General features: G+C 40.1%; 1 protein-coding gene across 3 annotated transcripts in view; it reads right to left on the bottom strand.

Moving 5' to 3' along the window:
* Positions 1-23,197, bottom strand: part of TPD52 (tumor protein D52) — a 107,590-nt gene that overhangs the window by 13,121 nt on the left and 71,272 nt on the right. For 2 of the 3 annotated variants that reach the window (XM_041768522.1, XM_041768523.1), the window contains exons 2-4: positions 14,240-14,355; positions 5,857-6,005; positions 4,241-4,342 (exon numbers count right to left, since the gene is read on the bottom strand). In XM_041768522.1, coding sequence (XP_041624456.1) covers positions 4,241-4,342; positions 5,857-6,005; positions 14,240-14,355 — 367 coding nt within the window. Of the gene's footprint in view, positions 1-3,114; positions 3,142-4,240; positions 4,343-5,856; positions 6,006-14,239; positions 14,356-23,197 lie in introns of all 3 variants that reach the window. The other variant, XM_041768521.1, reaches the window with a different exon arrangement.

Here is a 23,197-nt window from a genome sequence, read left to right as displayed (position 1 = left end):
TCTCTCTCTCTCTCTCTCTCTATCATAAATGAATAAATAAATAAATCTTTAAAAAAATAAAATAAAACCAGATCTCTGGGACACCTGGGTGGCTCAGTGGTTGAGTGTCTACCTTTGGCTCAAGTTGCATTGAATCTTGCATTGGGCTCCCTGCAGGAAGCCTGCTTCTCCCACTGCCTATGTCTCTACCTCTCTCTGTGTGTCTCTCATGAATAAGTAAATAAAATCTTTAAAAAATAAAAACAGATCTCTGTCTCTCGTCTCTTCTGCTTCCTCCTTCTTACCCACCCACTTGAGGTGTAAGACTAATATCTAAATCCCAAGTGCCCATTTATTAATTGACATTGTGTCATGAAAACTGTTGCTGCATCTAACAATTCACGTCAGCAAATCATCCAAAATCCTGTCAGAGAGTGAAATCATCGCCTCAAGCTTGCTGGGTTAGCATGGACTCTGTAAAACAAAAGGTAGTTGACAGGATTAACCAACTATTTCAAGGATGTGGCTAAAGAGACCTCTTGCCCATCTCCAGAGGAGCAAAGGCCTGGCTGGGAATGAAACCCTCAAAATCTATGCTCTAAGCTCCCTCTCCTTGGACAGTTTTTGGGGCCAGTACCTGCTCCCTTGAGTCACTAATCTTAGAGGTGTGGTCTTTCTTTATGTACGTTTTCTATTATGTATGTTTTTATGTGTTTCTATTATATATGTTTTCATATATTTTTATGATCTATGAGCACATTAAATCTGATGACGATCAGGGCTTCTTGGCCTGGAAATGACTTAAGTGACTTCAGTCAACTTTTAATCTGTAAGAATTATAAAATTTAGCTTTCGGAAGACGATCTCCTGTCTCTAATTTCCAAGTTCTCATCAAAAGCCTTACTTTAACCTCCATGTATCAATACATACTATTAATCCTGGAGGACAGTAGAAAGAAAGGCAGGCAGGGGCAAGGGGCCCTGTCCTAAGAGGATTATTCTACACCATCCTGGAAGGAGCCCTCCACCCTTTCCCACATGAACAACTCCCTGATAGGTAGATGAGTGTGTGGACAAAATCCTGATTAGGTGACAGGCACGTGGAGGGCTAATCAGATTAAAACAGCCCACTAACATTCTCACCAACGTTCTTGTAAAAATGCCTAGACTTAGAAACTCTCAGGGCATCCCTCTTAGGTCCCCTCCCTCTTCTTCAGGAACTTTGTCCTATCCCTCAATACACGCTGCCCACCACTCTCATTCTTCGAAGCAGTATGAGCGAATCATGGGTGCTAAAGAAAAAGAAATCCTGAACGTTATTAGAAGCAGGACTTAAAAAAAAAAACAAAAAGCAGGACTAAAAGTGGTAGAGTATAATCTCAATTACATATTTTTAAAAATATTTATTTTAGATGAGGAGGGGCAGAGGGAGAGCATCCTCTAGCAGATTCCCCACTGAGCCTGGAGCCCAACACAGGGCTCAATCCCAGGACCCATGAGATGATGACCAGAGCCTAAGCCAGGAGTCAGACGCTTAACCAACTGAGCCAACCAGGCGCCCCTCAGTGATATTTTTTAAATGAATAAAATGAAAAAAGGGACTAAGGAGCTAGAAAAGGGTGGCAATACTCAAATCTGTCCCAGGCTAATTAATAAGACATTTGCTTAATCTTCTTAAACACATAGGGAATAGGGACACATACTAATGAGTCATTCCTCAACAGCACTTACATAAATATTCTTGCATTTTTGTTTCTATCACATCTAAAACTGTTTTATATAATCCAGTGTTAACAGGGCTCTTCCACCTTAACTTGTTCCTAGTCCCTGCTTCTTTCCTCCACTCCATCCACTCAAATATTTTTAAGGTCTTTCCGTACAAGAAGCAGATCTGATTTATGGTTCTATTCTTTGGACCTGCCCACAAAGTGCAGTCTAATGTTAGCAGGATGGATTATGAGACTGAATACCTGTTCACACACAACTCACAGACAACCTTAGATAAAATGGTCTTAATTAACAGTTGCCTAGATCACTTAGGACGTTTTTAACTAAATACCAAAGATACAGTATCACCTCCTATTCGTGATTTTTTTTTTAAAAAAAAGCACAGGTTTAACTTTAAATAATTCAGCTTTTAGAGTTGACGCATCCCTATGATTTACTCTGACTTCCAGGGCCAAGTGTCAGTAGGGCAGAAAGACCTCAGCTCTAAGTACATATTCCCTTACTTAAGAAGACAGACTATCGCAAATGACTGCTTGAGAAGACAATCTGCCTTCATAGGAACAGGTGTGGAGACTACCAATGCTGTCTTTCCTGCTTATACTCTAAAGACCTTGCTCCAACTTCATTTTCTCAACTAATTGGGTACACAGTCTGTATGGGAGACAGAGAAGAGGTTTGTTCAACATCACAAAGATTCCTTCTTCTCTAAGGCATGGTTTGGGCTGACATCTTTTTAATGTGCTTGTTTTTCAGCCTAAGAGATTATTTTTCTTTTGCAACCATGAAATTTCTTTACATGTACACTTAAAGAATATAATGTATGGAGAAATTAAAGGATAGTAAAAACTATACACTAATAAAACAAGTACTGAAAAGTGCAGAGTAATGGTATATTTTACTTTATGTATATTTTACCACAATAAAAAAAAAAAAATATCCAGAGTAACCTGTATAAGATGGGAAACTAACATCACGAGGCGGGACATATGCAGTCTATTACAGATACATAATGAGACTCAGGTGAAGAATTCCAACATCCTGACAAAAGCACCAAAGAAATTAAAGCATCAAAAACAAACAAAGTCAGACATTAAAAGGGAGGAATTCTGTATGCCATGGTTAAGCTGCTTCTTTTCACCAAAAAAAAAAGAAAAAAAAAGTAAGAAACATCAAAATCATTTCCATATCCCTAAACCACAATGTCAAATTATTCTTTTAATTTATCCATTACCCCGGGTATACAAGAAATCCTCCCTTAGAAATAGGTATGCACTAGAGAAAGATATTCCAGATGCAAGAAAAGTATGTAGTGGACAAACACAATCATCCAACGTGGCATAATAATCTAATTAAGCACACTTGTCTTAGACACCGGCTAAGCTGCAGGGATGGTTCAAGCTCTCCTTACCTAAAGGAATGTGAAAAGGCTTGCAATCTGCAAGAAGCCGCAGTAAGCATTAAAAAAGAAAGGAAGTTCTGGTAAATCTAAAACAATGAAATTACCTACTGTTTAAAAGTTGTGTAAGGTTTTAACTGGACTCCAAAGCGCTATACAGTCAAGTTGGCAAAAAAAGAAATGAGAACACCTACAAGATGTCTATAAATTGTCAGAAGAATCCAAGTAAGCTATGTTTATTACACAATGCTTAGAATGATGATAGTCCAAATATAATAAGCAAGTCATTTTTTTTTTTTGGTACAATGTATAATACATTTGATTGCCAAACTTATTCAACCAACAAAATTCTGGTTGTAAAAGCTACACATTCCCCACAAATGAAAAACACAAAGTCATGCAATCTGAGGGTTTTGTTGGTAAAACAAAATAACTTTCATGCCAACAGAAGCACAGCAAATTTAAACCATGTTTCTCACTTTCAGCGCTATTCTAATCAACATGGGGGAGGGGGGCAGGGGAGACACACAGAAGCACCGTGAAGTGGTTTTATCAAAATTGCCACAAAAACTCTGCAGACTAATCTAAAATATAAATGCAAAATAAAAAGCAAAGCTCAATATCAAGATTTGGGCCTAAGCATGAATGTAGAGAGAGCTTACAAATGAGTACAAGTCAGTACACAGATGGGCATGTTGTAATCACACCACAGTTTAACAATGTAACACACAGAGCTGAAGGCAGGTCTTGGCCCCAGCGTGCAGTCAATGCTCCTGGACGTGTCCCCAGCAGGATCACAGGCTCAGCCCCCAACCACAAACTTGCAACTGCGAGAGATATACTTACCCTGCATGACCAGGAAGGACTAGAAGGATAGAAGTGCACAACCAGAATTTTCCAGCAACTTTAAATGTATTCATAAGATGATTATTTTGAACGCTATGTCTGAAAGTCAGAAAGCTACCCCTAAAATTCTTTAGGCAATATTTCCTCTCCTGTTTTGAAGGAGTGGGCTCCCCTCAGTTGAAAAGAGGAGAATCCGGCATCACCCACAGCCAAAGTCAGGAAACCAATGCAACCACAACATAACTTTAATTTGCCTCAGCTACTTAATGAGCAAGGAGAAATGAGGACATACTTTACGTCTTCCAGCTTTTTGGTGATGACTGATCCAACAGAGGAGAAAGCAGCTGACGCCTTCTGCCCAGCTTGAGATAAGGTTTCGGAAGTCTTTTTGTATCTACATTAAATTATAAAAGAACAGAACAAAGAAAAGTTAAGCTAACCTTTTCTAATAGTTATTTAAAGCATAATCACCACCTCTTGGTAGAGCTCTCGAAAATTAAAATGATTTTGTTTTCAGAACATCCAATCTGCTTCACAACCACCAGGTTGGCATCATCACTTCACCTGATGCTTACCCCCTCATTCAGGCGTGATCTTCGGCAGAGGCCTAGAAAGGCAGGACCAAGGAAATCAGGGTGAGGGGCAAAACAGTCATGGAGAAAAGATGAAAATGAGCCAGAGGCTGAAAGAAATTATACCTCTTCTTCTTCTCCACCAAAGCCAAACAAAACAAAAATGAAATCAAATTCTTCACATGCCTTTTATAACTTAATCTCCTAAAAAGGGACCAGAAGCAAGGTAAGGCCCACATGTACTTTATTATTCAAATAAATTGTACGGGCTATAAAGAATTTTTTTTTTAATTTTGCATGTCTGCAGAGCTACCAAATAAGGACTTGTAGACTCTCAGCAGAGTATGTAAAAGGTGTGACACTCAAGATAACTTTAGTGTGGTATTTGCTATAACATAAATCTACCATTTACCACCTCCCTCTTCCCATCTACCCACGGATTAGTGAAGGGAAAATAAAAATAAGCGAATATGATAGCTACCAAGAGGTTAAGATCCCCACATTACAGAAAGGAAGGCTCAGGCATTTTTAGTTATCCCATCAAGATGAAATATTAAAAACAAAAAATGTATGGTGATACACAGTCAAAGGATAGTTTCCTGGACTTATATGGGTAGAAAGTGGACCAAAGGGGGTGGAAAGACCCTAGTGCTGTCACGTAAGGATGCCAGCAGCCTCACTGCCTCTGGTCACCAGCTCAGTAAGTGGGACTGAACAGAATGATAAAGAACACACTTCAGAATCTTCACAAGCTTGCTCCTCCTTATGCTGGGAAACAAAACTGCATCATGATGATGCCATACCAAAATCTGTGTGATCAAAAAGACAAGACAATTAAGGGGTGGGCCTCGCCACCAGCACCTATCAGAGGCGATGAGTCGAGTCTTATGCTCCCTATAAAGCAGGATGAAGAAAGACTGGCTCAGGTCAAACCTGAGTTCAAATCCTGCCCCCACATTTTTGAGTTTTGTAACCTCAAGACTCACCTGCTCCTGCTTCCTTATCTCGGGCTAGCTCACCTACCACCCTATTTGATCATTCTGAAGACTATGTGACACATGTGCATTTCTGGCAAGTCAATATATAACACTGTGGGAACTTAAATGTCATGTCTTCAACTCACAGACGAGGCTGGTTTTCTTTCTATTCCCTAGAACAGTCTGGAAGACCAGAGTTAGAGAAGACTCAGGTACACTGGAGAACTGGGTTGGGAGGGCCCTGTGTCGTACAAAGAAAAGTTGCAGAAGCCTTTCAATTCCCCTCCCCACACAAAAGGAGCAGAAGTGTCCTTCACGTTCTCTGTTCTCTAGAAAAATGTATGATCAAGGGAACGTACGCAGATGTTGCTGTCACATCCTGCCAGCCTTTGGCAATGTTCTGTTTTAGTTCCTGTAGTGAATTGATCCCAAGTTTCCGTTTGATCTCTGCTAGGTGCTTCTCTTTTGCTGCTAACACTTGAGACAGAGTCTGGATTTCTTCTTCTACCTATGAGGAAGGAGGTTGGGGTAAAAATACAGCATGAGTCCTTCAGTAAGTGAGGATTATTAGTGCAAAACTATTCTCAATATTCTTCTATATGAGTCACTTAAAAACATGTTCTGATTCATTTATCCGTCTCTGAAAACAACATACAGCATGTTTAGTAAACTGGTTACATGCTGAACTCTACTATAGAGCTTCTCTTTCCTCTTCTTTTTTTATCTTTTTTGTTTTTGAGAGAGAGAGCACGCACATCAGTGGGGGTAGGCAGGAGGGGCAGAGGGAGAGGGAGAGAGAGAATCTCAAGCAGGCTCCACACCCAGTGCAGAGCCTAACGTGGGGCTCCATCTCATGACCCTGAAATCATGACCTGAGCAGAAATCAAGAGTCGACACCGACACTTAATCAGCTGAGCCCCCAAGGCACCCCTCTTTTCTCTTCTTTATATTTCTATCTTGAATTGTCCTTAGGCTTCTTTTCTCTCTCTTTCTATACTTCCTTACTCAGTTATCCCATGGAAGCTTAGGGTTCAAACCTCCACACAGATAATATTCAAATTATTCTAACATCCACTCTTCTGACCTCTCGTCCGCATTTCCAGCTGGACACGTCCACCTGAGTACCCACAGATCTCATATTTGTGTACCAAATCTCTACTCCCCAGTAAAACATGTGCATCCAAGCCAAATCGAAATCCAACCTTCCTACATATTTCATAAAAGTTTATACTGGAGGGGCAGTCCCGGTGGCGCAGCGGTTTAGCGCCGCCTGCAGCCCACGGCGTGATCCTGGAGACCCTGGATCGAGTCCCACGTCAGGCTCTCTGCATGGAGCCTGTTTCTCACTCTGCCTGTGTCTCTGCTTCTCTCTCTGTGTGTGTCTCTATGAATAAATAAATAAAATCTTTAAAAAAAAAAAAAGTTTATACTGGAAATGTCTGTCCCAGAGCCTGCCAAAACCACAGCTCTCAATGAATCAAACTGTCTCCCCACAAAGAGCACCACAGAAGTCCCATGTGGACCTCAGCTAACGCTGGACAGTTAGAGATAGGCCCTTGACCCAAGGACAGCCAACCCATCAAGTGGCCACCACCCAGGAATATGCCTGCTGGAAAAAAGAGATGCTTCACTTATCACAGTCTCTGTCATTCAGGAATCTAGTTTGAGAAACTGAGATAACACTGAGAATAGTAGCTGAAAAGACTTGGATAAAGATGCCCTAAAGTACAGAAGGGGAAGTGAGATTAGAAGATTTGGAAGCTTAAATATATTTGAGGAGGCCAAAACTCTACATGCAGAAACTAAAAAGAACAAAAAAGACTTACAAAGCAGAAGAAGAGCCTGCAACAGAAAAACAGAGGGCAAGAGACAGACAGACCTCACACGAAGAGAACTTTTGTCCTGGAAAGTTGAAAAAGTGGGATAGTCATTAATACTCAAGACCCTTAGAAAGATGCTTCTCTTGGATTGTTGCAAAGCCATATTCTCAACCTTGACCTCTCATTTCTAAGATTTCAAAGACAGCATGGCCTTTAAAAACAACCTATAGTGGGCGCGTGTGGGTGGCTTAGTTGGTTAAGTAAGGTTTAACCAACCTTACTTAACCTTGGTTTCGGCTCAGGTCATGCATGATAGCAGGATCCTGAGATCATGCCCTGTGTTGACAAGAGTTTGCTTGTCCCTCACCCTCTACATTCCCCCTCCCTGGAGTAAATAATTAAATAAAATAACAACATTTGGTGTTGTTAAATAAACTCTTCTCACTGCCAATTAAATCTTTACAGAACACAAAGTGAAGAAAAATAGTACTCAACAAAAGGAGAGAAGAACAAATCACATGTGAAGTGGCTAGCAAAACACACACAGTTCTTAAGATGGCATTAATTAGAATGTAGGTCCAGAACAAAGATAACCCTCTGTGCTTGTCAGGCAGGACCGCTCATTCTGTGCTAGTCTTGGAAGTCATTTAAGTGGAATATGAAAATAAAAAGGCAAGAATGAATGAATGAGGTTCAAAATCAAGTAAATTAAATGATTTGCCCTAAGTCATCAAACTAATAATGTAGGAACCAGAATTTCAACCCAGGTTTTGGGGGCTCCATTTCTCAGTTTCCTGGCTAATTCTCATTGCACACTATTAGCTTTCCAACACCTCCCTCTCTATCCCAACTCCCAATTTCTCAGATGCTCCAAAAAACAGACCTAAAAGATAAAATATTCTACCCCCTGACACTTCTCTCACGATTCCCTTTCCCTAATGACAGTTGGAGAAAAGACCACTAAAAATCTGACCCAATGCATTCCCCACTTTTGTTGGTTAGATTGTGCTGCCAACATACCTAGTTCAGCACATCATAGCTACAATTCCTTAATTCAATATATACATATCACAGACATATATATATATATATAATACATATTTTTAAATATGGAAAAAATACATATATAAAAGAACGATCTTAAAGCACAAAGAATACATCTGGTAAGATCTAGTATTCATAACATATAAAGAACACATATAACTCAATAATATAAGAAATATAATCCAATTAAAAGTGGACAAAGGATTTAAATAGACATTTCACCAAAGAAGATACATAAATGATCAATCATCATGTGAAAAAATGCTCAATACCATTAATTAGTAATTAGAAAAATTCAAAGAGACTCTTACTCACTAGGATGTCTATCATAAAAAAGATAGTAACAAGTGTCGACAAGGACATAAAGAAATTGGGGCCCTTTTACATTACTGATGAGAAGGTAGCATGGTGCAGTTTGGCAGCAAAACAGTATGGCAGTTTCTCAAGAAGTTAAACATAGAGTTACCATATGATCCAGGAATTCCATTCCCTGGTACATAGCATATAACCACCCAAAAACCTGTACACAAAAATATTCACAGGAGCATCATTCATAACAGCCAAAAAGTGGAAACAACCTAAGTATCCAACAATTGATAGATAATCAAAATGTGGTAGATAGCTATACAATTCAGCCATAAAAAGGAATGAAGTACTAATATGCATTATAACATGGATGAACCTTGAAAAAATACTAAGTGAAAGAAGCCAGTCACAAAAGACCATACACTATCTGATTCCATTTATACAAAATACCTGTAATGGGCAAATCTATAAAAATAGAAAGTAGACTAGGGGTTGCCAGGGGTTGGAGGGAAAGGGCTGGGAGTGACTGCTAATGGGAACACGGTTTCTTTTTTGGGTGATGAAAATGTTTAGAATTAGATAGTGGTGAGAATTGTTCAATAACATATAATCTACTCAGAGATTTAGAACCTGTTTCCTCCTCAATCAAGTCATGATAACTAATTGTACTAAGTAATGTATAGAATTGTGGAATTACCATATTGTATTCCTAAAACTATGATACAGAATGTTATACTAGAATTTTTTCAATAAATAAAAAATAATAGCATGTGCCTCTTCACACTATTGTGATAATAAATGAGATGATGTATGCACTGAGTTCAGCTTAGCAAGCAATCTGAAGACACTAGACACTATTATGTTAGTATTACTGATAATAAAATAATAATACCAAGAATGGCAAAGATTTGGAAAAATGGCTTTCTCATATACTGTGAGAAATTTTCTGAATAGCATTTTGGTACTACCAGTGTACATGGGAATGACTCTGTGTCCTTAAGAAAAAACTACTAGACCCAGGAACCCTCTTTGTAGGAGTACTAATTAGAGAAGTGCATAAGGGATTATGTGCAAATGTTTCCACCAAAATATTACATAATAGCAAGAAATGGAAACAACCTAAATGTTTATAAATATGTCCATTAATTAAAAATGAGCTTGCAGCAATGAAAAAATGGGCTATCCAACAATTAAAATTAATTTTTTATTGGCATGAAAAACTGTTATGAAATCCAGTTAAGTGGGGAAAAGTTATAGACCTTTTTTAAAAAAGGCTTTTTAAAGTACAGAAATAAAAAAAAAGTACAGAAATATAACAATACATATCTAGAAAAATGTCTGGAAACAGATCATCTAAACTTTCATACTGTGAGTAATTTTCATTTTCTTCAGTTTTCTTTAATGTTTCTACAATAAATATATGTAACTTGTGGAAAATGTACTTTTGTTTTTTTCTTTTTAAAGTAGCATGTACTAAATACACGGTATTTTTAATTCTTACTCCTCCATAAGGCATATCACCACTCCAACCTACCCATCCTATCCCCACTTTGTTAGTAAAATCTTATGTAAACAAGTGGACAGAACATATATACATCAATAAGAAAACAGAAGACTTGAACAACACCATAAACCAACTGGATCTAACAGATATATATAACACTGTGCCCCAAAACAGTATGAATATACATTTTCCCCAAATGTACATTCTCCAGCACAGAGTATATGTTAGGCAAAAAAACCCAAATCTCAATAAATTTAAAATCATATGAAGGGGATCCCTGGGTGGCACAGCAGTTTGGCACCTGCCTTTGGCCCAGGGCGTGATCCCGGGAGTCCCATGTCGGGCTCCCAGTGCATGGAGCCTGCTTCTCCCTCTGCCTATGTCTCTGCCTCTCTCTCTCTCTCTCTCTGTGACTATCATAAGTAAATTTAAAAAAAAAAAAATCATATGAAGTTTTTTCTCCAACCACAAAGGAATGAAACTTGAAATTTAAAAAAAGGAAAGCTGCAAATATCATAATTTATGAAAATTAAACAACACACTCTTAAACCACCAATGGAGCAAAGAAGAAATTACAATATAAACTGGAAAGTAGGGGCATCTGGGTGGTTCAGTCAGTTGAGCATCTGCCTTTGGCTCAAGATGTGTTCTAGGGTCCAGGAACCTGGCAGTATTGGGCTCCCTGCTTATGTTCTTTCTCAAATAAATATATAAATATATAAATATATAAAATCTTAAAAATAAATATATAAATATATAAAATCTTAAAAAAAAAACCCTCAAATCAATTATCTAACTCTACACTTTAACAAACTAGAAGAAAAAAAGGAAATTAGCCCCAAAGCTAACAGAAGGAAGGCAATGATCAAGATTAGAGTGAAGATAAGACAGAAAACACAAATAAAAGAAAAATCAATGAAATCAAAACCTGATTCTTTAAAAAGACCAACAAAATTGGCAAACCTTTATTTAGCTAGACTGACAGAGAAAAAAACAATAGAAGATACAAATAACTATAATAAAAAATGAAAGCAGCAACATTGATACCACCTTTTTTTTTCATATTTTTTTATTGGAGTTCGATTTGCCAACATATAGCATAATATCCAGTGCTCATCCCGTCAAGTGCCGCCCTCAGACTGGGTGACAGGCACTGAGGAGGGCTACCAACTTTAAAGAAATAAAAAGGACAAGGGCACCTCACTGGCCCAGTCAGTAGAGCTCTCAACTCAATCCCAGGGTCATGAATTCAAGCCCCATGTTTGGCATAGAGCCAGGAGAAGAGAAGCCAAGACTAGACATAGGATTATAAGAGAAAACTATGAACAACTGTATGCCAACAAACTTGATGACCTAGATGAAAGGGACAAATTCAAAAAAAAAAAAAAAGGGGGGACAAATTCTTAGCAATTTACAAATTATTTAAACTGACCCAAGAAGAAACAGAAAAATCTGAAGAAACCTATCATATGTAAACAGATTGAATTAATTATCAAAAATCTCCCAACATGGGATCCCTGGGTGGCGCAGCGGTTTGGCGCCTGCCTTTGGCCCAGGGCGCGATCCTGGAGACCCGGGATCGAATCCCACATCAGGCTCCCGGTGCATGGAGCCTGCTTCTCCCTCTGCCTGTGTCTCTGCCTCTCTCTCTCTCTGTGACTATCATAAATAAATTAAAAAAAAAAAAATTAAAAAAAAAAATCTCCCAACAAAGAAAAGTCCAAGACTTAGATGGCTTTATGGTGAATTATACCAAACATTCAAAGAATTAATGCCAGGGATCCCTGGGTGGCTCAGCGGTTTAGCGCCTGCCTTTGGCCCAGGGCGCGATCCTGGAGTCCCAGGATCGAGTCCCACGTCAGGCTTCCGGCATGGAGCCCGCTTCTCCCTCCTCCTGTATCTCTGCCTCTCTCTCTCTCTCTCTCTCTCTCTCTATGTCTATCACAAAATAAATAAATCTTTTAAAAAGATAAAATAAATAAAGAATTAATGCCAATCCTTCTTAAACTCCTCCACAAAACAGAAGACCAAGGAAAACTTCCTAACTCATTCTAAGATGCTAGAATTACCCTAATACAAAAGCCAGACAAAAACATCACAAGAAAAGAAAATCGTAGGCCAATATCTCTCATGAATATAGATGCAAAAATACTCAACAAGGAAAAAATAAATTTAAAAAAATTAAAATAAATAAGTAAATAAAAATTAAAAAAAAAAAAAACTCAACAAGGGGTGCCTAGGTCGCTCAGTGGTTAAGCATCTGCCTTTGGCTCAGGTCAGGATCCCAGGGTCCTGGGATTGGAGTTCCACAGCGAGGAGTCTGCTTCTCCCTCTAGCCCTCCCCCTGCTCATGCTTGCTCTCTTGCTCTCCAATAAATAAATAAAATCTTAAAAAACAAAAGACACTATGAAGAAAGTGAAAAGACAACATACAGAATAGGAGAAAATACTTGCAAATCATATATCTGATAAGGGTCCAATATACAGAATACATAAAGAGCTCTTATATCTCAACAATAAAAAAAAAAAAAAAAAAAAAAAACAATTAAAAGAAAAACTGGGCAAAGAATTTGAATACACATTTCTCCAAAGAAGATAGACAAATGCTAATAGGCACATGAATGCTCCATATCATTGGTCATAAGGGAAATACAAAACTAATGACATACAACTTTACACTCGCTAGGATGGCCATCATCCATAATCTTCCTTCGAAAGATCAAAAATAACAAATGTTGGCAAAGATGTAGACAAATTGCTGACTGGGAGATAAAATGGTGTCCCTGCTGTGGGGAAATAGTTTGGCAGTTCCTCAAAAAAATTAAACATGGGGAGGGCACTTGATGGGATGAGCACTGGGTGTTATACCATATGTTGACAAATCGAATGCAAATTTTTTTAAAATGTAGGGAAAAAAAGGTTAAACATGGAATTACATTTGATGCAGCAATTCCAGTTCTAGGTATATACCCAAAAGAACTAAACATAGGTATTCAACAAGTACGTTTACACAAATGTTCCTAGCTCAGTATCTACAATGTGGAAACCACGAACAGATAAACAAAATATGGAAGATACATATAATGGGAGTATCATTCAACCATAAAAAATAATAAAGCACCAGGGATGCCTGTGCTGTTCAGTTCAGCCCAATTTCGGTTCAGGTCACCATCTCAGAGTCGTGGGGTCAAGCCCGTGTCAGGCTCCACACTCAGCACAGAGCCTGCTTGTCCCTCTCCCCCCGACACTGCCCCTCCCCCCACTCATGCTTGTGTGCATACATGCATGTGTGCTCGCTCATAAATAAATAAATAAATAAATAAATAAATTTTTAAAATCGTTTAGAAAAACAGTAAAGTGCCAATATATGCTGTAAGAATGAACCTCAAAAATACTATGCCAAATGAAAGAAGCCACAAAGAAAAAGTACCATATTATATGATTCTGCTTAAATAAAATATCCAGAATAAGTAAATCCATAGAGATGAGACATAAAGCAGATTATTGTTGCCAGGGGATGAGGGAGGGGCGACTGATTGAGGATGCCAGTTTAATGAGTACAGGTCTCCCCTGGGTATGATGGAAATGCTCTGAAACTACACAGAGATGACAGCTGCATAAGGCTGTGAATGTGCTAAATGCCATTGCATTGTGCACTTTTAAACAGTGAATTTTAAGACAGAGAGAGAGGGAGGGAGGGAGGGAGGGAAAGAAGGTTCAAAGTGCCTATACCCACAACACAGCAAAGGGGAGAACAGAGTCACTGATGCAGCTGAAAAGGCAAGTGTGTTAGACTTGGTGCAGCCCCTCAGGTGATCTCTAGCACTCCTTTCGCCCGGGTCCTCCTACTTCTCGGACCCACATCATCCGTTATATACCTTTTTCCATATAAAAACCAACTGGTATCACGCTCCTCTATTTCTTCTCCCGCGCTCAAGACCTCTTGGACATAAATGCATGCTGCTTTCTCTCCCCTGGAACCGATGAGGAGATGTGACCATGTGCTTTAGAAATCTAAGTGACATTGTAAGGGCAAAGCGTGAAGTTCCAAAAGGAAGGCTTCTTTACCTTTGCAAGTTCTCTTCTTAGCTCTTCTTGCTCCTCCTCTGATAGGGTCTCTGTGGCACCAATTGTGGCAACAACATCTTCTCCTTCCTCGGGTACTGGGTCTGTTCTCAGCAGACCTTGTTGAGGATTAAAAAAAAAAAAAAAGTCTGAAAATATGAAAACTAAGTAAGATTCTCCCTTAGGCTCCTCTAACTGCCCCAGTGAGAATAAAACCAATTAGACTGGATCCACACATCAACTTTCTGTACCTTCAAATGACCTGGCTCTCCCAGGAAAGAACAAAAGAAAAGTCTGACCTACCGCTAAAAACCACCAAATTATACTCTGCCAAAAATGAATTTAGAATTCATATTTGCTTAGCTTCTGTTCCTTTGCTCAGTCACAATATAGTTACTCCAAAGGAGAAGCGTTAAGAGGCCCAGAATGGGCTCTTGCCAAGGTTTAAGGTTTACTAGCTAAGCTAGTAAATCAGCATGACTAGTAACTCACACTAACAAAGAAAGGGGTTTGTAAATGTCTCTAGCTTCCTCTGCTAATCAAATCCAGCACCTAACCTCAAGTCAAGAACTGAACAAATTCAAAGCCTACAGAAATTTTATTCCTCCCCCCAAAACAAGAAAGAAATTGTATTTCATTTCTTTCCATTGTTAGTGGAAATAGAAAACACCACCTTGTGGCTTTTAAGATAAATATATTAATATATATATTACATATATATCATCCAGATAATGTTTAAAAAGTCCTAATGTATACAGAAATGACCAACAGCAACATAGAAGTTTTCCATATTATTTAAGAACAATAAGGCCACAGCCCCTCCCCTTGAATGGAGCCAACCACTATGAGTCTTTCAGGAAGAATGTGGTATTTCTCAAGTGGTCAAGGAGGCATCTGACCCTCTGCAATTCTCCCTTCTCTTCTGCCCAACCACCCATGCACAAGGCTAGGGTGAGGCCAGCAAGGCGCCCCTACCCACAAACCTTGGGTGCAAAATTTAAGGTGGTACCAAAAAACTCAATATAAATAATATTTTCATGCAATATTTTTAGAAAAGTTAATTCAAAGAATCTATAACGAACAAAATATCACAATTTTCTTTTTAAAGATTTTCTTTATTTATTTATTCATGAGAGAGAGAGAGAGAGAGAGAGAGAGGCACAGAGACACAGGCAGAGGGAGAAGCAGGCTCCATGCAGGGAGCCTGATGTGGGACTCGATCCCGGTCTCCAGGATCACGCCCTGGGCTGAAGGCGGCGCTAAACCACCAGGCTGCCCCAAAATATCACAATTTTAAATAGACAGGCTCAGTATTGTTGACTTTTTCCTTCCACCTCAGCCTCCAAATTGGCTTTGCACAGTACCGTTCCTGATCTTGTCTTTATTTAAAAGTTCCGTATTTTGTTCATCATGATTTCATCTTAATTTTTTTGAATACTATGTTAACATATTATTGGTCTCGACTGCAGAGCATTTTGGTGCCCTATTAAATTTACAGCTAGGGGCACCTCGGTGGCTGAGTGGTTGAGTGTATGCCTTTGGCTCAAGTTGTGATCCCAGGGTCCTGGGATCGAGTTCCACATCGGGCTCCCTGCAGGGAGCCTGCTTCTCCCCCTACCGATGTCTCTGCCTCTCCCTGTGTGTCTCTCATGAATAAATAAATAAAATCTTTAAAAAAATTTTTTACAGCTAAGGCAGGTGGCTGCTGGCCCCCCTTTGCCTTACCCTAGTCACAGTTCTGCCCATACATTCCTATATCACAGAGGTTTGGGTTTTCACAGTCTCCTCTGGCAACAGATTTTTTTGCGCAGGGAACCGGGAAAAGTCTCCTCCTTTTCCTGCTCTTCGCCTCTTTCTGCCAGTGGGCATTACAGCAGACGCAGAGCCCCACCACCCCACACCCATTTCTGAGAAGAGCTAGTTCAGCCATAGCAGCAATGTGGCATCACGCCCAAATCAGGATGCCAGGCAGCAGATGACAGACTTCACGGGCAGGCAGAAAGGCAGGAGAGAGAATAAACCACGCTGTTCAACAAGCAGCCAGCGCCATGGCAAGCCTAAAAGAAGTATATGAATCAATGACACAATGTGTATGCACACTGTGGAAAAGGTACAGAGACACCCTTTACGGGGTCTGTTGCATATAAACTGCTAATGGCCCTTAATAATCCTAACAGCAATAATCATGAGCATAACATGCCAAAACAGTGCCCACTCGAGGGGCGTTTACAGAACTGTGAAAGGAATAAAAACAATACAAAGAAAACAACTAAAAAAAAAAAAAACCACAAACTGGAGCAGCAAACAAAATATGATTGAGTCTTCTAATGCACAGACAATACATGACAGGTACAACCAGTAGATGAAAAAGCCCAATGAGTAATTGCTTCTGTAGGCCCCCTCTAAAATATCTTCAGGCTGCCCAAGTCATATTTCTGTGCTAGAAATCTGATCGTGTCACTCTCTAGCTTGCAATCCTCTAGTGGTTGGTTCCCTGTTGTTTTCAAGACAAAATTCAACCCTGTAGCTTAGCACGCAGGACTTACTGGACCCATCCCCTGCTATCTGTCATTGGAACCCTCATACTCCAACTCCAGCCAAATCAAACTACAGATAAGGTACGTACAGTCAGAAATCACTGAGGAGGGTCCACGTACACTTGCAAATTTATCCCCTATACCAGATTATGTGACAAGAGAGTCCAAGATTGAGGGTGGAAGGGGAGTATATAGTAGCAAGCACATAAGACAATATAGTCAGAACTACAACAGAGTTCATTATGAATACTCTTCATTTTTAAGGTTTTGTTCTGACTCTTCAAGTCTCCAACTAGAACAGGACTCAAAAAAATCTAACAAAACTCTGCTTTTTGTTGCTTTTTAGCAAGGGCTCTTTCATGTCTTTTAATAGTTTGCAAAACTGCTTAAGGGGAAAAATGGAATATCTAACTACTAATAATGCTTTATGCACAAATGCCCACTTCCAAAAAGAATCTAGGGGGATTGATACTATTCAAGTATTTAGTTAGGCTAGCAGAGAAAATAAATGTCTCAGAAAAGGGGGTCATGTAGTTGTTCACAGTTGACTTGGACCTTGAGATTTTATATTAGGAATCATTAGTAACATAGGAATTACAGGTTCTGCTTTTTCCATATTAGCCTGTAGGTGGCAGCAAATTATCAACATTACAATTTTAAGGTGTGGTTTGTTTTAGGGTAATCAGACTGGGGGGGATGGAAAATGAAGAATACAAAGGGAGAACAGAAAGGTAGATGTCAAAATCACTGGCAAAACATGACAATCATGACTTAGGATAATTATTAATAACCACAGCCACCCCCTCAAGAGTGCATTCCGTATATATTCAAATCTGAACTAAGTGGTCCAAATATATTACATCATTTGTGTACAACACTGCTATGATGCACGGATCCCCATCCCCATTTCCAGAGGGGAAGACAAGCTTAGAGGTTAAGCAACTTGCCCGTGGCAGCACTTGAATCCATGGTGGGGTTACAATTCTGAACCTCAACAGCTTGATGTGAAAGTATATGCTTAAAATCACTGATTTTTTTTTTTAATTTTTATTTATTTATGATAGTCACAGAGAGATAGAGAGAGAGGCAGAGACACAGGCAGAGGGAGAAGCAGGCTCCATGCACCGGGAGCCCGACGTGGGATTCGATCCCAGGTCTCCAGGATCGCGCCCTGGGCCAAAGGCAGGCGCCAAACCGCTGCGCCACCCAGGGATCCCAAATCACTGATTTCTATTACAAATGAAGAAAAGAGCAGGGAGCTGAAGCTCAAACTTGTAGGATATCTAGAAGCAATAATAAAGACCCTGTACAAAGGAAATGAACCTGACCGACCAGATCAAAAGCAATCTCTTCGTTTCCAAATGTACAATTTCTCCAAACCTGGATGGAGCCTTACAAGTTTTTCTAAGTATTATCCAATTTCCCATATGTTCAGTAAGAGTGCAATATTTATTGTAGAGGCAGAGTCTGGCTTTGGGCAGAAAAATAAATTAACTTCTCATTCACAACACAAGTTGGGAAACGGGAGCATTTTAACATACAATTCCTTAAAACTATAAATACTCCCAAAAACAATTCTTATTCAATCATTAATTTTAATGTTTCTCCTCAGAATCTGATGGGAAACCGTTTTTATTTTTTTTTAAGATTTTATTTATTTATTCATGAGAGGCACAGAGACAGAGAGGGGCAGAGACACAGGCGGAGGGAGAAGCAGGCTCCATGCAGGGAGCCTGACGTGGGACTCAATCCCAGGTCTCCAGGATCACACCCTTGAAGGCGGCACTAAACCACTGAGCCACTGGGGCTGCCCTGAGAAACCATTTTTAAAAGATGACAAAAAAGGACAAAATATGATTAATATTTGTTGAGATCTAATACACCAACCAGGGAGATTCACATTACCTCATTTTTGAAAAAACATCTTACAACCAACACTTGATGAAAGGAGTATTATTTATTTCCACTGGGAAAGTGAGACCCTCTGCGGTTAGTCATTTGCCCAGAATCACAGATGAGATTAAAACGTGGGTTTATCTGACTCGAAACTCTTGCTCTTTCACGTACACTTTTTCTTAGAGAAATTCCAATGAGCAGGGAGGACAAAGGGCAGGTGACAGAAGCCATGAAGGGCAAGCAGCAGGCAGAGGGCTGGGGCCTTCTACACAGGGACTTCCAACTTCCCCCAGGGTGGAAGAGCACATGTGGATCCCCAGCTGAAGTCACAGGTACCATTATCCAGGCCAAGTGACTAAAAATTGGGGATAATTTGTTCCTTCTGGTTATTACTATTCTGGCCACCTCCTTCATTCCTGTAGCTGTGCATACAGATAGTCCACCTGCCTCCCCCCCTCCGAGGAGTTATGGAGCAGAGAGAGCTGGGAGCCCACTGGCAGGCCAACGGTCGGGCACCCAGGTGAGAGTCCCACTGTCAAGAGTGGGCAACAGGGAAGAGGAATAGAGACCAGGAGGACCATGCTCCCTCAATCAGAGACCAGAAGACCATGCCCCCTCAATCCGAGGACACAATTAAATTTTGAACTTGAGATGCACTGAACAGCCAAACAGTTAAGCGGTCCTTATGGCATAGCGGTTTATCACTGGTAAACATGCTCCAAAACTTGCAAAATGGGTGTCAGGGGCTTAGAAAATCACACACTTCTCCTTCAGCAAAGTCTGCATCACAGACATTACATGCTGAGAAAAATAAAGCAAGACATGGATTATTGCCAGGCGAAAAGCAATTCTGGTTAAGTTAGATAATGCATGTGAAGATGTTTCAGGAGGTAAACTTGGTTTTAGTCTAAAAAATAAGCACAGGAGTGTTACAGTCAACATGTATGTCTGAGTAAATAAAAAAGGATGTCAATAAGCATTAAATTTTTTTATTTTTTTAAATCTTTTTTTAAAAGATTTTTTATTTATTTATTCATGACAGACACAGAGAGAGAAAGAGGGAGAAGCAGGCTCCATGCAGGGAGCCTGACGTGGGACTTGATCCCGGGACCCCAGGATCACACCCCGGGGCTGAAGACGGTGCTAAGCCACTGAGCCACCAGAGCTGCCCTGCATTAAAAAAAAATTTTAAGCAGTGTCTTTAGTCTTTTTAACTTGCAGCAATTTTCCCCCTTCCTCAACAAATCCTATAGTGGTACATCCTAACATCCATGATGTCTTGGAAGAAATGAAGTATGATACTCCACACTCCTGAGAACTTGTTAGCAACTTGAGGAAAATGAAGTACTTAGGTGTCTGGCTTTAGTGGAAATGTGTGTGATGAACAAGCATGATAGGGAAGAGCAAAGATCAACGGAAAAAGAGTTCAGCCTTGAACATGTCTCTAGGTGTACACTATAAAGTCCTGATGTCACAGCCGTATCTTTTCATTTCAGTGCTCACGGTGCCAAGAACAGAGCAAATGTTAATGCTTTATTTGAACTGACTGGTTAAAGATTTATTCAAATCAAGTTCTCTTTACTTTCCCATGCATACCCATCTATTTGACAAATACTGCCAAAAATGTCAACCAGGTATTTTTTTAAAATACAAATTTTGAACCTACAATTAAAATTAAGCCATGATTAAGAGTTTGGTGAGTATCTTTCTGCTCAAGTGCTATGGAGGCAGCCCATGCCACCCCATATTGGAGCACCCACCCAAACATTTCCCTTTGGTTCACCTTTAACCTTTGACTCAATTAAGACCAACTGCTTCTCCTCAAGACCTTCTACAACTATCGTTTAAAAACTCCTTAGCCATTTTTTTAATAATTTCAGATCTGAGAAATTTTGCATCATTTTATTTAAACACCTTATTAAGTAAGATGAGGAAATGGGGCAGAGATTTTTTTTTTAAGAGTAGATAAAGCAGGAACTTTGAAATTAGATGGTTCTGTAGGTTCACTTGTGTCCCCCAAAAAGACACATTTCATTTCCTAACACCCAGGACCCACAAATGTGTTTTTGTTTGGAAACAGGTTTTTGCAAATATAGTCAAGATGAAATCACAGTATATCAGGGTGGGCCCTAATCCTATGTGTCCTTATAAGAAGAAGGAAATCTAGACACAGAAACCCAGAGCAAACAACATGGAAATATATGAGCCCAGAGAGGCCCAGGGACAACTCCACATGATAATAGAGGCAGACTGGAGGGATATAGCTGCAAGCCACAGAATGCCAGGACTGCCAGCAACTGCCAGAAGCTAGAATGAGGCAAGGAAGAATTTCCCTACAGAGGGAGCATGGCCCCACTGACACCTTCATTTTGGATTTCTAGCCTCCAGAACAGAGATAGAACACATTTCTCTTAAGTCACTCTATTTGGGGCACTTTATTATGGCAGCCCTAGGAAGCTGAGCCCTCAAAAAACCCCTTGCATATTTAAAAAACAACACAAAATACCACTTGCCTCTCCAGAGTTTTCTAAGAACACTTTAAAGGATTATGAACATGGAGAGCGGGCACATGTTAGATGTTCAGTAGGGATGTACTACTGCCCCACTTCTCCATGTGCTACAAGTCTTCCCAGTTACTTCCTATCTCCTCACCCATGAAGCATGGCTCACAGGTCCCCTCATTCCCCATCTCTCTTCAACCCCATCACCTGGCATCTGCCTCTCCTCTGCATCCTCAACATGACAGCTGTCAATCACGATGTCATTTGATGTCTCCAAGGCATCAGCACTGAACCTTGGTCTGGAATCTCGGGTCCTGTGTTATCTCCCCATCCAATCGCCCCAGATTTGTCTTACATCTGAGATATGGCTTCATCTCACTCCCCCAGGCATCTCCTTCATGCCTCCCCTCCAAACCTACCACTCTTGCCTTGATTCAGGCTCTCATGATGCCTTGCTCAGATTCTGATTCTGATTCCCCTAAAGCTCCCTGATGGTGTCCGTCCCTCCAATCCATTCACCACCCTGCCATCAAAGTAAGCTTCTAATGTAGGACTCTGACCATGGCACTCCCCTGCCTTAAATCCCTCCAGGGCTTCCCACCTCTTATTGCTCTTGACAATCCGGGGCAATCTTGCTCTGGACAATCTTGACAATGACAATACCCACCCAACACACTTACTACCTTTCCCAACCTGCAGTCCCTATGAAGACATGCTTTTATTTTTTTTTTTTTAAGTAACATATTAACTCAAAAAGTAAAACTGCCTCCCCTACGTTTTTTGCCCATTTTTTATGGTAAAATATACAACATAAAAGTTGCCATCCTAATCCATTTTTAAGCATACAATTCAGTGGCACAAATAACATTCACAATGTTGTACAACTTCCACTGTCTCAAAACACACACACACACACAACTTCCACTGTCTCTTTCCCAAATCATGTTCCTTTTTTTTTTTATAAACGTGTTTGCACCTCTTATTTTCACTTCTGGAAACCCCCTCCTTATTTCCAAGTCATATTCACTTCAATAAATCAGTTTTAAGTGTCTCCTGTTCTTGTAAGCTTTCCCTGGATCCTGTGTCCAGGTTCCGCTCTGGGTACAACACGCTGTAATGTCTACTGCACTTAGGACACAGCCTGATGGGCTGGGCAACATTTGACCTCAGCTCTGTGCTCCAGTCCTGCATCTTCAGCCCAGCATCACATCTGGTACACAGACACTCATTAGCATGCTCCAAATAAATAAATTACATGAAGGTACACAGTTGAGTTAGAGATAAGAACTCGGTGTCCCTATGCTGTCATTGTATCTTGAGATTTTTATTTTTTTAAAAAAGATTTGTATTTATTTATTCATGAGAGACACAGAGAGAGAGAGGCAGAGACACAGGCTGAGAGAAGCAGGCTCCATGCAGGAAGCCCAATGTGGGACTTGATCCTGGGGCCCCAGGATCACACCCTGGGCCGAAGGCAAGGTGCCAAACTGCTGAGCCACCCAGGCATCCCAAGATTTTTATTTTATTTTTTTATTTTTTTTTTAATTTTTTTTTGATTTTTATTTATTTATGATAGTCACAGAGAGAGAGAGAGGCAGAGACACAGGCAGAGGGAGAAGCAGGCTCCATGCACCGGGAGCCCGACGTGGGACTCGATCCCGGGTCTCCAGGATCGCGCCCTGGGCCAAAGGCAGGCGCCAAACCGCTGCGCCACCCAGGGATCCCAGATTTTTATTTTATACCTCATTCTTATTTCACTGCTTCACCTACACAAGGCTTTCTATTTAAAGCAGACATAATTTTTTTTTAATTTTTTAAATAAAATAAAACATGAAATGTCATTTTCTAAAGAAATACAACTTCTGTCTCACACATAATCTATACCAAGATTGTTACATCTGGAGGTCATATACCTTCATTATTGCAGGCAAAGTGTGTTCACAGCCAAACGCACCATACCTTTATGGGGGGGAAGGGAGCAAGTGATATTACAGAGGGAAAAATATGATGTCAGCTGCTCCCAAGAT

The sequence above is a fragment of the Vulpes lagopus genome, chromosome 9, assembly GCF_018345385.1.
Source record: "Vulpes lagopus strain Blue_001 chromosome 9, ASM1834538v1, whole genome shotgun sequence".
In the NCBI taxonomy this organism is placed as follows: Eukaryota; Metazoa; Chordata; class Mammalia; order Carnivora; family Canidae; genus Vulpes; species Vulpes lagopus.
Note: the sequence above shows the minus strand (reverse complement) of the source record. Positions and strands in the feature narration are given on the sequence as shown.